The following is a 15468-nucleotide window of genomic DNA, read 5'->3' on the forward strand; positions in this document are numbered from 1 at the left end:
ATGCAGAATAATAAATCCGAGACCTTCTGTGGTGCCGTTATTTGCGATGTAGCTGGCCATGTCTATGGATTTGCTATCGATTGTCAAGTTCCTCATGCAACCCACAAAGTCACGGTTTCGTATGGGAAAGTCCTCCGGTAGGTTAGGTACACCACCAAGCAGAAGAGGACCGGTTAAATCCAAAGACCTAGAGAAGAGATAACACAAAATTGAAATGTAAATGCCGGTTGCAATGCATTTTGGGATTTCCATATGCATCAAAGTACTCGTGAACAAGAAATCACGATCAACTTTACTGCCGTATTGTGAAATGTAGGTCTACTTAAAGTTTATTTATCACATCTCAGTGTCTCACAGTAAATGAGAAGTCACGGAGATGACTCAGAAAGATGATTAATGCACCTGAGAATCACATTAACCACGCCGACGCTTAAAGAACTTATCGTGACCCGATACGCATTAATGGGGAGGTGCAGGAAATACAGTAAGTTGTGGTAAATAGTACCTACACTGAAATATGATTCAGTATCACTTTCAATACTCCAACCATACATGCTGTAACGTCACATAAAACAAATAGATTACCATAGTAAACGTGCTTTTTAATAAAGCGCAGACGCCGGGTGAAAGGGGGCATGACCCTCCCTAAGTGAAAGTCAGTCATTGTGTTCATGGCAACGGTGCCACAGGGAACAGAATGTTGTCATGTGATATAAAACAGGTCGGAGCTTATCGGTCTGGAGCGACAGGTTAAACTTTCACATGTATCTGTTGTTGTTTCTTTGAAGTGTTTTAATGAACAACGCTGTTCTAGCACGCACAATGCTGACACAAGTGCATTTGCCAGCTCCAATTAAAACAAACACACTGAAACAAAACCAGTAAACAGTAACGTTGGTAAGATCTTAAAACAATTAGATGTGTGTGTACTGACAGATTGATAGGTGGGAGAGTATAACTATGAGTAATTACCAAAGTGTCATTATCAAGAAAATAATAAAGTTATTGTGGAGTTAACATAAAGTTCCAGGTTAACTGCGTATACTAACTAGGTGACAAGAATTTTGTTTAGATCCGCTTTACAGAAAAACATGAAAAACTATTAACACATACCTTGAATTTTTTCATTGCTTATGTTAGACAGCATGCTTTTGTTGTTTTCTTTGTGGAACATGTCATGTATTTTAACTTTCAAGTTGAGGTGTAGGGTACTCAAGTATTTTTACAAGTACACACTGTAAAAAAATACGCTGGCTTTACTTAAAAATATAGTGCAACATTTTTGCATCCACTTTTTGTGCATACGTTGCTTAAAATTCCATGTGAAACTTACAAAAAAATGGATGCAACAATGATGCACTATATTTTTAAGTAAATCCAGCCTTTATTTTTTTCAGTGCATTTTTCAAGTATTGTACTAATCAGAATGTTCCTCTTTTACTTCACTACATCCTTGTAACCTAATCTCATACTTTTAATTCCACTACATTTCACATTATCATTCAATATTTAATTAGATTAAAAATCTAATACTTAATTACATTTACTCAAGTAACTTAAAGTACTTTACTTAAAATATAAACAGGAAATTACTAGCATTTTAATGTACTTAATTATTAATTGTAATAAACTACTTCTATAATGAAATGTAATGGATTGAAAAGTACAATATTATGCATGCAATGTATTGATGTAAAAGTTTGCCACAGACACACTGTAAAAAAGATTTGTTGGTTCAACTTAAAATAGTAAGTTACCTGGTTGCATTCAGCTTAAAAATATTAGTTGACACAACAATTTGTACACAACTTTTTTTGCATTATTTGAAGTTGAACTAACAAATCTTTTTTTACAGTGCACTCTACTAAAAAAATCAAGTATGGGTACTTCATTAAAGTAAAAATACTTTAAAAGGCACTTTACACCTCTGCTTTCAAGATCTATTCAATTCCCAGGGAATACATATACTCATACTTTGAATGGACTGTAAAGTCACTTTATATATATATAGTGCTGGGCAAAAATTAATCTAGATTCTAGATTAATTGCATACAAAATAAAAGTGAGTTTTTGCATAAAATATGTGTGTTTACTGTGTGTAATTATTATGTATATTTTAACACACACACATACATGTAAACATTTAGAATTTTTTATTATATATGTATTATATATATATATATTATATAGAATATATAAAAATCTAAATAAATAAATATATATATATATATATATATATATGAAGAGTTTCGTTGCAAAACGAGATAACCACCGTTTTTATAATTGTTCAGAAATCTCGTTTTTTGGTTGTGCATTGCTATTAATTTCAATACAACTGCAGTTGGTTTGTTTTGATTTAAACCTTCACTATATATATATTTATTTAGATTATATATATATATTATTTAGATTAATAATATAAAAATATAAAATATATATATTAAAGATTATATATATTATATATATATATATATATATATATATATATATATATATATATATATATATATATATATATATATATATATATATATATATATATATATATATATATATATATATATAACATATATAATCTATATATTATATATATATATATTATTTAGATTAATAATTAATAATATAAAATATATATATTAAAGTGTATATAAATATATATATATATATATATATATATATATATATAACAGGAAGTGTTTTTGGACCAGCGTTGTTTACATCATTTGATATATATACACACACTTGTAAATGTTTCTTAAATATATACATGAACGTGTGTGTAGTTATGTATACATAATAATTACACACAGCACATACTCATATATTATGCAAAAACGTACTTTTATTTTGTATGCGATTACTATAAATATATTAATAATATTTTTATATATTTATTTATATATATTTATATAAATGCAGTACGTACTTCTTCTGTCCAGTCTGGGTGCCCTGTGCAGCACAGGAGTAGTTGCCGATGTGACTGCCGAATCGCACAGCCATGGAGATGTCACAGTCGTCCACTGCGACCACTGCCACCTTCTCACCCGATGGTCCTTGAGGCAACCCCAAGTAACTAATCTTAGGCTGAAAAGACAAGAAATTGCTAAATAAATAAGAAGATCCTAAGTTTAAGATAAAAACAAACAAACACAATGACAACAGACAGATTGACTTTAGTAATAACAAAACATAAAACATTATGAAACCCAATAACCCTTGCACAAAGATTCGCCTGAACCAGCTACCGGTTCATGTATAAACACTCAGTTAACAATGTTGCTGTACGTTTGCTATATATCTATATATCACCAGCTCAGATAATGCTTATTTCCGACATTTATCATAGCACTGTTCTAGGCATTTTACATTTAAAAAACATTATTAACCTAGTGTCTTTTTAACCTTAAATGGGTCACACAGTATTCCTGGGTTGGCGTGAAAAGCTTTTCTGAGGGTTATAAATCTGGCTGAGATTTGGCAGTGTGTTCCTAATGTGAAGACATTTACAGTGCTCCATGCGCACATGCACATACAGATCAAAGCTTGTTTTTATAGGAGATATCTATGTGCTGTACCTTTGCTAAAACATCTGAATGAGGGCAGATGTGGGCCATCTGTTTGACTGTGTAGAGTAAGACTGGATCTGATTTGTATATCACTGTAGTTTTTAATCTCATCCTGGGACACTTTCCACTGCAAAATGGCTTTATCTAAACTATTACTGCCACTCCTATATCACTCTTTCCTATAGTAAAAAACACCTGCAAACTTTCCATTTGGTGCTATCTAAACAGCACAGTTTTACTTTATTTTTACTTTTTGCCTTCCTGTTGCTATATATGATTATCTGTCCTAACTAATGTACAGTAGAGGCAAGCACATGCATATGGGTGTTTCCACAGTATGGGGCACTTTGATGCCCTAGGGGTTGTTTTTAATTTTCAACTTTCTATTTTTGTCACAAAAACTTGCGTATTGGAAACATTTTACGCTCATCATTTATTTTTGCTACTTTTAAAATGCCCAATCTGCTATATTTTATTGTTTTGCATTTATTGAATACTTCTAATCTTAAATAAATCATAAAAATATATTTAAGTATTTCTATCAAACAATGTTATCAAACAAAATACATCATATGAGACATTTGTTTCTAATAAAATGTCAGGTAAATATAAATCATCTGTATAAATCTAGCCCCATCTGTCTGGCTGCAAGTGCATTTGATCAGTTCACAGTAAAGTGTGACCACTGATAGAATGGGAATTCTGGAAAACACCAGGGCGTGGTCACGGAGAGAAATCCCATCGGGGACCACAGCAGACAAAAGCAGCTTCAGAAATCTTTAAACAGAAATCTGTGCCTCAACAACAAGCTCAGGAGAAAACACACTTTCGTTGCATTTTGCTGCATTTGTTTGGCCTGTTTCCAACAGGATATACGGGCGTCAGATATTATTCAGATGATATCTCTGCTTATGCTATCTGTTTTGAAAACATTCAATCTGGCACCAAATGAATACTCACTTGAAGCAATAAACAAGTGATGCGTGACTATTGTCACAATAGTGCATGGCATCAAGTGCCCTACTGTGATAGGGACACAAAATTATTAAAAATGCATTAAAATAATTTAAAAGATTTTGTCCCTGACAAGCGATTTACTGGTTTAATTCATACACATTTTATCGACCCAATCAACACCCAGGGCTAAATGTTGTTTGTTCGGTGTGTGTTCAACTGCACAAAAAATCTTGTTTGTGGTTAATGCTAATGTAATCGCATATTGCATGGTTCACTAGAGATCAACTGAATTTTAGGCTGAATGTAAGAACTGTGTGCCTTGTACCATACAGCACGACACGGTCAGGGTCAAGTATGTTCTCCCTGCTTTGATTTAGGAGCTCAACTTCACGCCGCCTGATTCCAGCAACTCATTTATCTGACCTCTTAACCGGTGAAGTTGAATAACAACACTCCAGCTGCCAAACACAGCAGGTTAACACTGTTTATTAGAAAGATACCATCCGACAAATCGCGAGAGACCGGGACAAGACAATTTAAGCGGTGTAACTTTACATTGGCAGAGTAACATCTCAGAGGAATATTTAAAGCATGTTATTTTCCTATTGTATAATCATTTTTTTCTTTTCTAATTTCTGTATCATTCTTTATGTCACCACTGTCTGTTCTAAAATGTATTTTCTGTTAAGCTGTTTTGCAACAATGCAAAATTGTAAAAAGCACAAACTATAGAAATCAAATGTACGGAGGTTGCTTATTTATAGCTTGAAAGGTCTTAAAGGAAAACACCACTGTTTTTCAATATTTTACTATGTTCTTACCTCAACTTAGACAAATTAATACGTACCTATCTTTTTTCAATGCGCACACTTAATCTTTGTACAATGCGTCGTGAATGTGTTAGCATTTAGCCTAGCCCCATTTATTTCTTAGGATCCAAACAGGGATGAATTTAGACGCCACCAAACACTTCCATGTTTTCTCTATTTAAAGACTGTTACATGAGTAGTCACACGAGTAAGTATGGTGGCACATGAAGTGGATAAAAGTTTGCAGCAATTCGACCTCGGGCATAGTAATCCCTGTTTGGATCCTAAGGAATGAATGGGGCTAGGCTAAATGCTAACACATTCACGATGCGCTGTACAAAGATTAAGGGCACGCATCGAAAAAAATAGGTATGTATTAATTTGTCTAAGTTGAGGTAAGAACATAGTAAAATATTGAAAACGGTTTTGTTTTCCTTTAAACAGTTTAGTCATATAGGGGTGGTTTCCCGGACAGGGATTAGACTAGTCCTTGACTAAAAAAAATTGAAGATCCGTCCAAACTGAAAACAACTTGCACTGACATATCTTAAAATACATCAGTGCCCTTTGTTTGGCCTCAAAATGCACACAAGTAGTGTTTTTAGGAAGGCATGTTTGTTAAAACTAGTTATATTTCCTAATTAAACTAAGGCCCAGTCCTGGCTTAAGCTAATCCCTGTCCGGGAAACCACCCCATTGTGTGCCACACTTTAAATGCCTCCATTTGCTGTATGTTTAATGGCATACAGTATGTAATATCACTGCTCTATGAGAAACCATTGTGATATTTGTATATACTGTAATTGTCCAATGGACTAGTTTGGGAGAAGCATAAAGGCACCATGCATAGTGCGTGCAATTTGAGTTTTGATCAGATCAGTCTTGTTTGCTCTTTTGCATGGTGTAAAATAACCAAAACAAAGACTTCTGTGTCAAGACAGGACCACATTACCCAGAATCACCCTAAGCTTTGCACACACACACACACACACACCTGTACATGACTAGTTTTCAAACCTACATTTACACAGCTGTCTATGTTTTATTCAAATACAAATGTCATTATTCAATACAGTAATTAAAAAAAAAACAAATAATATGATTATTAAGTGTATAAAAAAATTTAAACAAAATGTAGAATTAAAATTCTTGACGTACAACGTTTAATGTCTACATATCATTAATCCTACTTTAAACCAGTTAGTCAACTTTTCTTATGTTGTTTTTTTATTCTGTAAGTCTGGTAAAGTGGTAACCAGACCATCGCAGAAGTTTGTCGGGGGTAGACTGAGGTCCCTGGTGGTTCTGGCTTCATGCCACCAATTGAGTGGGGCTCCAAATACAAACCGCAGGTGCAAGTGATAGATGAGCGGGCTGTTTGGGCAAGTACAGTCTCAGTAGTTATCGTACCATACTGTAACGCATACCGCCAAATTGTCTTTATGAAGACTGGAAGTCCTTTATAATACAGATTCCACTAACGGTGTGAGAAATGCAGACGTTTGGTATGAAATCAATCATCAGTGTTTCGACAACATTCAGTATATGAACTGCACACACATATGCTCAGATCTCAATATCTGGCTGCATTCCACGCGTCCTCCAGCTTCTGACAGGTGTCTACTTGTGTGAGGTTTCTACCTGGGGCTGAAATTTAGTAGACTTTCCACAATCATATTCAAACATTATACATATTCTTTCCTGGTAGATCCTAGGTATGTCCTACTATGAATTCATCTGGTGTGAAAGGAGATAAAGTGCTGGATCAGGCGGGATTAAGTGAGATTTTGCATTTGTCGTTCACTCAAACTTCACCTTTTGTCATAAGGTCGTGAGACAGGCTTATGCAGGTGATTTCAGAAGTTGGATCCAGTTTCATTTTAGTTCGGGAAAGAAGAGGTTACATTAGCCCAGATGTTGGGGGGATGAGGGCTCTTTGCAGCATAAAACTACACAAAGGTACAAAAGCTGTCACTGGGATGGTACACTTTGAAAAGGTCCTAATGTGTACCATTTAGGTACATATATGTATCTTTGAGGTGCTGTTTAGGTACAAAGTTGTACTTCTTAAAAAGGTACCAGCTTTTTGGACAGCTTTAATACCTTTTTCTGAGAGCGCAGTTGCACATACGCCTGTTTTCTCTCTGACTAATGCAAATAGCTGTAATATAAAGAGATCCGTCACATGGGATTTACCGCTCAGGTAATGAGAACCTTTATGTAAAAATGCAGAATTAAGGTTATATAGTTTGGGGTTTCATGTTTAGCCAAGAAACTGCCACTGATATAATAAAAAATGAACAGATAGCTCTCTTTAGACTGCTGATTAATACTTCTCTTAAAATCAACTTATTTTCTTTTTGGATTTCTTAAAGGGGCCATGTCACAAAACTTTTTTCAGATGTGAAATAAATCTTTGGTGTACCCAGAGCACATATGTGAAGTTTTAGCTCAAAATACCATATAGATAATTTATTCTAAAATGTTAAAATTGACACTTTGTAGGGTGTGTCCTTTAAAATGCAAATGAGCGGATGAAGAGCAAACACTGATCACAATGATGGTGATTTGTTGCAATTAAAACTCAATTGTGCTGTGAATTATTTTCTCTCTTTCTTTCTACACTAAATGGCAGTGCTGTGGTTGGTTAGTGCAGATTAAGGGTCGGTATTATTATAATAAGAGCTCCTCATGACATCATAAGGAGAGCCAAATTTAAACTACCTATTTTTTCATGTGCTTCTAGAGAATAGTTTACCAAAACTAAGTTACTGGGATGATCTTTTTCACATTTTCTAGGTTGATAGAAGCACTGGGGACCCAATCATAGCACTTAAACATGGAAAAAGTCAGATTTACATGCCATGGCCCCTTTAAAATGCATTGGTGCCTTTGTTTGACAGAAAGTAGAGAGTTAACTTTAAACTATCAGAGTGTATTTTTGGACTAAGGTTGGTTAGTCTGAACACACATCTAATGCATAAAATAATTAAAAAAAGATATGTTTGTAATCTGAAAGTGACACAGTGAGTTTGAGCTTTTTCTGTTTCCAAGCCTCTGCTCGGGTTTATGTTACGTGTAAACAGGGTTTAGATATACAGGCATGAAAGAGCTCTATTTTAGTCTCTCTTTCTCTATAGAGTTGAAAACTCCCCGTCACCTCTACATGCATGCTCTTTGGGGACAGAAGGCTGCTGGAGCCATGGCAACGCACTTGATCCCAACAGCTCCTTGCAGAGGATGAGGTCAGAAAGAGAGAGAGAGAGAGAGAGAGAGAGACAGAGAGAGAGAGAAAGAGAGGGCATGGGAGACTGAGTCAGGCATGCACAAACCTTTCTTTCACCCTACAAGATTGCTGGTGGAATTACAATGGAAATTTTGTTTTAGGTACCACATAGACACACTCACACTGCCGCCGGCAAGAGCGTCAAAGTGGCCGGAAGTTATTCATTTTCAATGAGAGCTGGCAGCGAGCAGTGGCGCGGTGCATCTTGGACGGTGTGAGCATCAAGGAGAGTTGAAATCAACGCGTTTCGGCGGCAACCAATCGGAAGGTGGAAAAGGATTCTTGAGAGTGCATTCGAGCATCAGAGCATCCACTACTCTTTTTCTATAGCGTCGTTGGCACGGGAGCCTGATCATTTTTTGACGCCCTCGCCGGCAGTGTTGTGAACGTACAGTTACATTAAAGAGTAACTAAACCCCTGGTCAGAGCCTGACTCCACCCACTGGCAATATTTGAAAAATGCAAGAAAAGTGGGCAGATCCCAACGGAGACAGAGGGGACGAACTAAGCTCGTAACAATATGTGGTGAGATCATAACAAGGGCGTGGTGAGCTTGAACCTGCTTACGTCACAAGGTATTTTTTGGACCCAACATCCAATTGGAAAATTCAACTGCAGTAGCCACCGTTCAACCTGAAGAGGGCAGCACTCAGACGTTTTTACACCATATATTGTAGTATTGCAACACTTTATATTCAAATGTCAAAAAAGTTACTAAAATCAATAAACAGCACCAATAAAGCCCAATTCTTACAGATCATTAACTAAAAAAAGTTGGTTTAGGGTTTAGTTACTCTTTAAAAACTTTGTTCCTAGTGTACCTAGACCACACTATAAAAATTATAAAAAACCTGCATAAATGCACTAATGTAACTAAGGCCTAGTCCTTGTTTAATCAAAACCCTGTCCGGAAAACCACATCTTAAACTCTTAAAAATAAGTTACTGTTACTTATTTCTGAGCAATTCATCATAGCTTAAAATGTAAAATGGTAACTTGACTTTTAAAGCCAATTTGACTGGCAGCAATGATTTCTACTGTGCATATAATGATAGGTGGTTGCTCCCCAGATCTCCATGATATACTGGATAATTTTTATTTTAAGTATTATTTTGTTTTACAAGTTTTATCAATCACAGACTTCACTATGAAAAACAATAGCATGACTTTCATCAATAAACCAAATAATTAGAATACAGTAATATTTCTGTCAGCACAAAATAGGTGACAGCATGGCAACACATAATACTTAAAGGAATAGTCTACTCATTTTCAATATTAAAATATGTTATTACCTTAACTAAGAATTGTTGATACATCCCTCTTTCATCTGTGTGCGTGCACGTAAGCGCTGGAGCGTGCTGCGACGCTTCGATAGCATTTAGCTTAGCCCCATTCATTTAATGGTACCATTTAGAGATAAAGTTAGAAGTGACCAAACACATCAACGTTTTTCCTATTTAAGACGAGTAGTTATACGAGCAAGTTTGGTGGTACAAAATAAAACGTAGCGCTTTTCTAAGCGGATTTAAAAGAGGAGCTACATTTTATGGCGTAATAGCACTTTTGGGAGTACTTCTCTTTTAAATCCGCTTAGAAAAGCGCTACGTTTTATTTTGTACCACCAAACTTGCTCGTATAACTACTCGTCTTAAAAACGTTGATGTGTTTGGTCACTTCTAACTTTATCTCTAAATGATACCATTGAATAAATGGGGCTAAGCTAAATGCTATCGAAGCGTCGCAGCGCGCTCCAGCGCCCACGTGCACGCACACAGACGACAGAGGGATGCATCAACAATTCCCAGCTAAGGTAATAAATATTTCAATATTGAAAATGAGTAGACTATTCCTTTAACATTAGGGGTTTGTTCAAATCTCAAACCATAACTAGTGACTATTAAGTAAGAAGGATTTAAAACTCTGTGAGAAACCTTCACTATAGATGATTGAGAAAAAGTTTGTACTTGTTGTACATTTCATTCCTCATTAACAGGGACCTCAATCATGTCTTACGGTTATGTCTATGTTTCTGGTTTGAACAAAACTCTTGAGTTTCAAATTCTCAAATGATCTGTTTTGGACATGTACCGTTCAGCCCAGTCAGTGTACTACAAGTATATTACTGAATATCAATCACAGACATACCCTGAATCCTTTAAAACATCTCCGCAGTGTTTGGACTGCAGATACAAGTCGGTACAGGAGAACACGGCTGTAAATGACTCTAAACAACTTGTGTTTTCCCCAGAGGGTCAGACTGATCTCAGGTTTGACATGAACGGTTGTGCGAAACCCCTGGGTTTTAAGTAAAACTGCTCAGCTTTCAAAGAAAAAATGTCCGAACTGCCACTGGTCTGTCAGTTGTACAGGAAAACAACTGTGTTATTTGGGATTAAGGGGGAATGTCAATCAATATATTGAGTTACACACGAAACTCCAAAAACAACATAGAAAAAAAAAACGATGCTAGTGTCATCTTACACTTTTGCGTTACTCATGAAATGTTCAGTTTAGACAGCTTTCTCAGAGCCACAAATATATGCTTTAGTGTTTAAATATGTGGTTGTGTGTGTGTACGTAGTAAGGTAATATCTCAATTGTAAGTTAAATATATATATGGTTAACTAACAACTATTGCTGTTTACTACCACAGTATAGGAAAACATGAAGTCACCTTCATTTATATGGCACTTACAAAACAAATGGTTTCATAGAGCAGCTTTACTCTATTTCTAAAACATGTTTACTTCATTTTTTAAAACTTTGTTTGATTAAAAGTATCCTCTCGTGGTACCAAATACTAAGACAATTCTCTAGTTATTGTCATCTCGCACACATCCAAACCATCTGTAAGAAAATGTGTCCGGAGCAGGTGTCACAGCAGAACATGTGTCTATGTGTGTGTGTTATAGTGTCGTACAGGAGGGGGGTGTTTGTCACACTGATCTCTTTACTATCCTCAAACACCATTACCTCACCCACCCTCCAGCAGTGTAAACCTAGAGCTGTGAATAATTCAAGGGAACCGGCCCTAGTCCCCCCCTCCACACACCTTCCCTTAAGCCATACACATAACACAATGTTATTGGCTAGCCGATGGGACAAGAGTAATAATTTTAAACCCATATGTCTCAATTACACATTTCATTTATCAGTGCTCGGCCGTGATCCATGATCTTTTGTCCCGCACTATGCATTTACTTCACCAAACTCTGCTCTTCTTAAGAAGAAAAATGTGTGCAGGTACACAGCCTTCTCTCATTTCACACGCTGTCCACTTCGCCTCAGTGAACAGGTTACCTAAGACATTCATGTCTCATGACAAAGTCTTTTTAGGAGGTGTACCATATCTCGACACATCTGACATGACCTAACCAGAAGTTCACTTGTAGCCAAATGTCAACACAATGATCACGCTATATGAACAACGAATAGAAGATGACACAAAATTCTTTACTATAAAAAAAGAAGAGTTGTAAATGGAACAATGAAAATGCTTGTATTATAAAGCAGAATAATATACATTATGAAAAATATACTAAATACTAGGGGTGTAACGGTACGCAAAAATCAGGGTTCGGTGCATACCTCGGTTTAAAGCCACGGTTCGGTTCATTTTCGATACAGTAAGGGGAAAATACAAACATTAAACTGCAGGTTGTTTATTACTATAAACTTTTTTTTACAATTTGTTTACACTTTTTTAAACACTTTTTATTACAATATAATAAATAAAATATATATAAAATAATAAAATACTGCTGCAAAGTTCTCCACTAAATAACATACTTTTTTTACATTATTTTATAAAAGTAGGTAAATTTTTTTTAACCTTATCTTTAACTAAACTAACAAATTCAATTCCTGAATACATTTCTGAACTATTAGCCTACATTTTTGCCACAAAAAAAAAGTTTCTGTTTTGATTTATTTTGGATTTTTTTAAGTCACAGTATTGAATTGGTTATGTACCATCTCTGTATAAAAATAATATTACTGCTCTGTGTAACTGCATAGCAAGCAACATGATGATATACTTATTATACACTCATTTTGAGATGAGTGAGTTGCATACATAGCCATATTTTATCTTTTGCACGTTTCTCCTAATCTTTGCTTGTGTCCCCAATGTAAGCTGTGACTTAAACTAAATAACCCCTCCGCAGCTGAGAAACAGCTGAATAAGACTGGGTTACAGCTTTTCTCTGTCCCGACCAGATAAACTGATCGCATTGTGACAATGATATGATTGACGTGAGGTGCAGATGAAAAATCTGATCACGCATTCCCTTATTTTCTCTGTCAAGCGTGTCTCATGATTGCGTAGCAACGAAAGACGTGCAACCTCTCAAGCACTTTTGAAAGAAAAAAACAGCACGTTGACAAGCGTTTAAAAAGCGCTTTTAGCCGCGACACGTAAGCGGCCGCGTAAACGTTTACATCAATAATCAAACAAATATACAAGGTTAATAAAAATCTTTCTGCGGGCCGAATTATGTTATTTGTTTGACAGAAGACTTGCGCTGAACGCGGAGACTTCCGCCACTTAATATGTCCGTGTGGAAACACACACAACATATTATGTTCCACCTATGTTCCGCACACAAAAGATTGCATTCAGCCGAAAGCGCTGTACCGAAACGGTCCGGTACGAATACACGTACCGTTACACACCTACTAAATACAATACAATTTACAATTCCATATACATGTGTTGGCATTTAGCCTAGCCCCATTCATTCCTATGGCTCCCCCATTCATTCCCAGGGATGAATTTAGAAGCCACCAAACACTTCCATGTTTTCTCTATTTAAAGACTGTTACATGAGTAAGTATGGTGGCACAAAATAAAACGTTTGTTTGGAGCCATAGGAATGAATGGGGCTAGGCTAAATGCTAACACATTCACAAATCGCTAGAAAGCGCTACAAAGATTAAAAGTGCACGCATTGGAAAAAGATACGTATGTATTAATTCATCTAAGTTGAGGTAAGAACATAGTAAAATATTGAAAAAACTGTAGTGTTTTCCTTTAATACTATTGAAACCTTGCAGATGACGACATCACTGGATTTGCTCGATGGTAAGCTAATCTTGCATTTAGCGATGACACTGGTAGTGATGATTCGCTCTGACCAATCAGTGATCTGCAGTGTTTACACATCACAATAGTATGGCTCGCTTAAAACCTCAACCAAGCTGGTACTAGAAAAAATACCACAGTGGATAAGTGATAAGTACCCCTCATAAGTGAACTGTACCGAGCTGTACAAAAGTGCCCAAACTTCTTCAAAATCTGACATGACAGCAAGATTAGTAGATAGGTTCATGACGTTCTGTTCTTAAGCTAAAGGATTGAACTTTTAGCAAGGCCTGTATGAAAGCAGTATGCAGGCTTGCCAAATCCACAGCCGAGTCAGTCTGGATAATTTCTCTTGACAAGGATATCATCGTCTTTACATTAACTCACCAGTAATCCTTTCATACAGACAACCAATTATCTAATTTGTGAAAACAACAAAGCCACCGCATAACTTGGAAACTGTTTAAATGCTTGCTGTACAGAAAAGTCAACCCTTGAAAAGTGAAATGGATTGACATCTTATTCTGTCACGACTTGTCCTGGGTTATTGCATGACTTGTGCTGTAAATGTGCCAATGTAAATATAACACAAATTCCCTTTAAACCGTTGCTCTAATACAAGTTTCGCTACTTTGTGAGTTGTTAATCAGACATATATCAGACACGCATGTGAGGTCCATGAGCATTTCCATTCATTTCAATGGCAGTTGTACGCGATTGAATTTCATGTAGTTTTTGCTCCTGGGCACTCTTACTTTCACATACAGGCTTTAATTTTAATTTCCGCCAGCCAATCAGCTTGCACATCAACACTGATTGGTTTTTAAGGTAACCTGTAGCCAATGCAAAACTTGCCTTGCCTAATGTGCTGTAAAGCTGCATGGTACAGCATGCACCAAGAGCTTTAACAATCACCCACCTCCACCCCCAGCGCCACCTGTCTAGATTTGCAGATGGGATATTGTGCCCAACATTGCAGCAGCATTATTTGCATGCTCGCTGAGCATTTGTGTAGTAGCAGTTGCAAGTTTTCATACTTGCTCTGCAACAGCAGCATCAGGTTACATCAAGACCAAACAGATTTTAGCTTTCTAAAATGTGTTATGAGAGTTGTTGTGGCTGAATTGCAGTAATGAAATCTTTCCAAATGCATTTACAGAGATTTTTCCGAATGCATTTACAATTGCTGTGTATTAGAGTCACCAGCTCCTCATTGCAGGGAGTCATGAGGTCATCTTTCCTTCCTTTATAGGGTGTGATGCTCTCACTTACTCATCTCACATCCTCGCTCATCCCATTTCCCCCATGGAGTATTCACAAACAGCCTTTACGTGTGGTGGAGACATGCTGAGTTTCCATATGAAGTGCAAATGCAATATAACAGCAGATATTAATAAACCCTGCTACCAAAAATAAAAAGAGACCAACGATGGTAAAAATGTAAGATATCAACAATGTACATTAATCCTGTTTGCCAAGAAGCCACCTTTTATGCATTTCGTCCATTCAAGTTTTTGTCTCTCTTTACATTTTCACCAAATACCATTGCACGGACAGGCAAAGATGCTCTGCATAATGACACAATCATCAACTGGGACCTATTTAAACTAACCAAAGGCATAAAAACACATCTGGTGACATAGTGGGAGCAGAGTAGAGTTAAGAATTTAATATGGCAAGCAACTTCTATGAAAACTGTAAATGTTTAAAGAGAGAAATACCAGCAAGTCAGCATCTGTGACGTTGTGGATTGCCACGGACAAT

General features: G+C 36.2%; 1 protein-coding gene across 7 annotated transcripts in view; it reads right to left on the reverse strand.

Annotated features, from left to right (window-relative positions):
- celsr1a (cadherin EGF LAG seven-pass G-type receptor 1a) overlaps nt 1–15468 on the reverse strand; it is a 124633-nt gene that overhangs the window by 29271 nt on the left and 79894 nt on the right. For all 7 annotated transcript variants that reach the window (XM_055189653.2, XM_055189651.2, XM_055189650.2 and 4 more), the window contains 2 exons: nt 2927–3084; nt 24–187 (listed from right to left, as the gene is read on the reverse strand). In XM_055189653.2, the coding sequence (XP_055045628.2) occupies nt 24–187; nt 2927–3084 (322 nt within the window). The remainder of the gene's footprint in view (nt 1–23; nt 188–2926; nt 3085–15468) is intronic.

The sequence above is a fragment of the Misgurnus anguillicaudatus genome, chromosome 1 (assembly GCF_027580225.2).
Source record: "Misgurnus anguillicaudatus chromosome 1, ASM2758022v2, whole genome shotgun sequence".
NCBI classification, from domain to species: domain Eukaryota; kingdom Metazoa; phylum Chordata; class Actinopteri; order Cypriniformes; family Cobitidae; genus Misgurnus; species Misgurnus anguillicaudatus.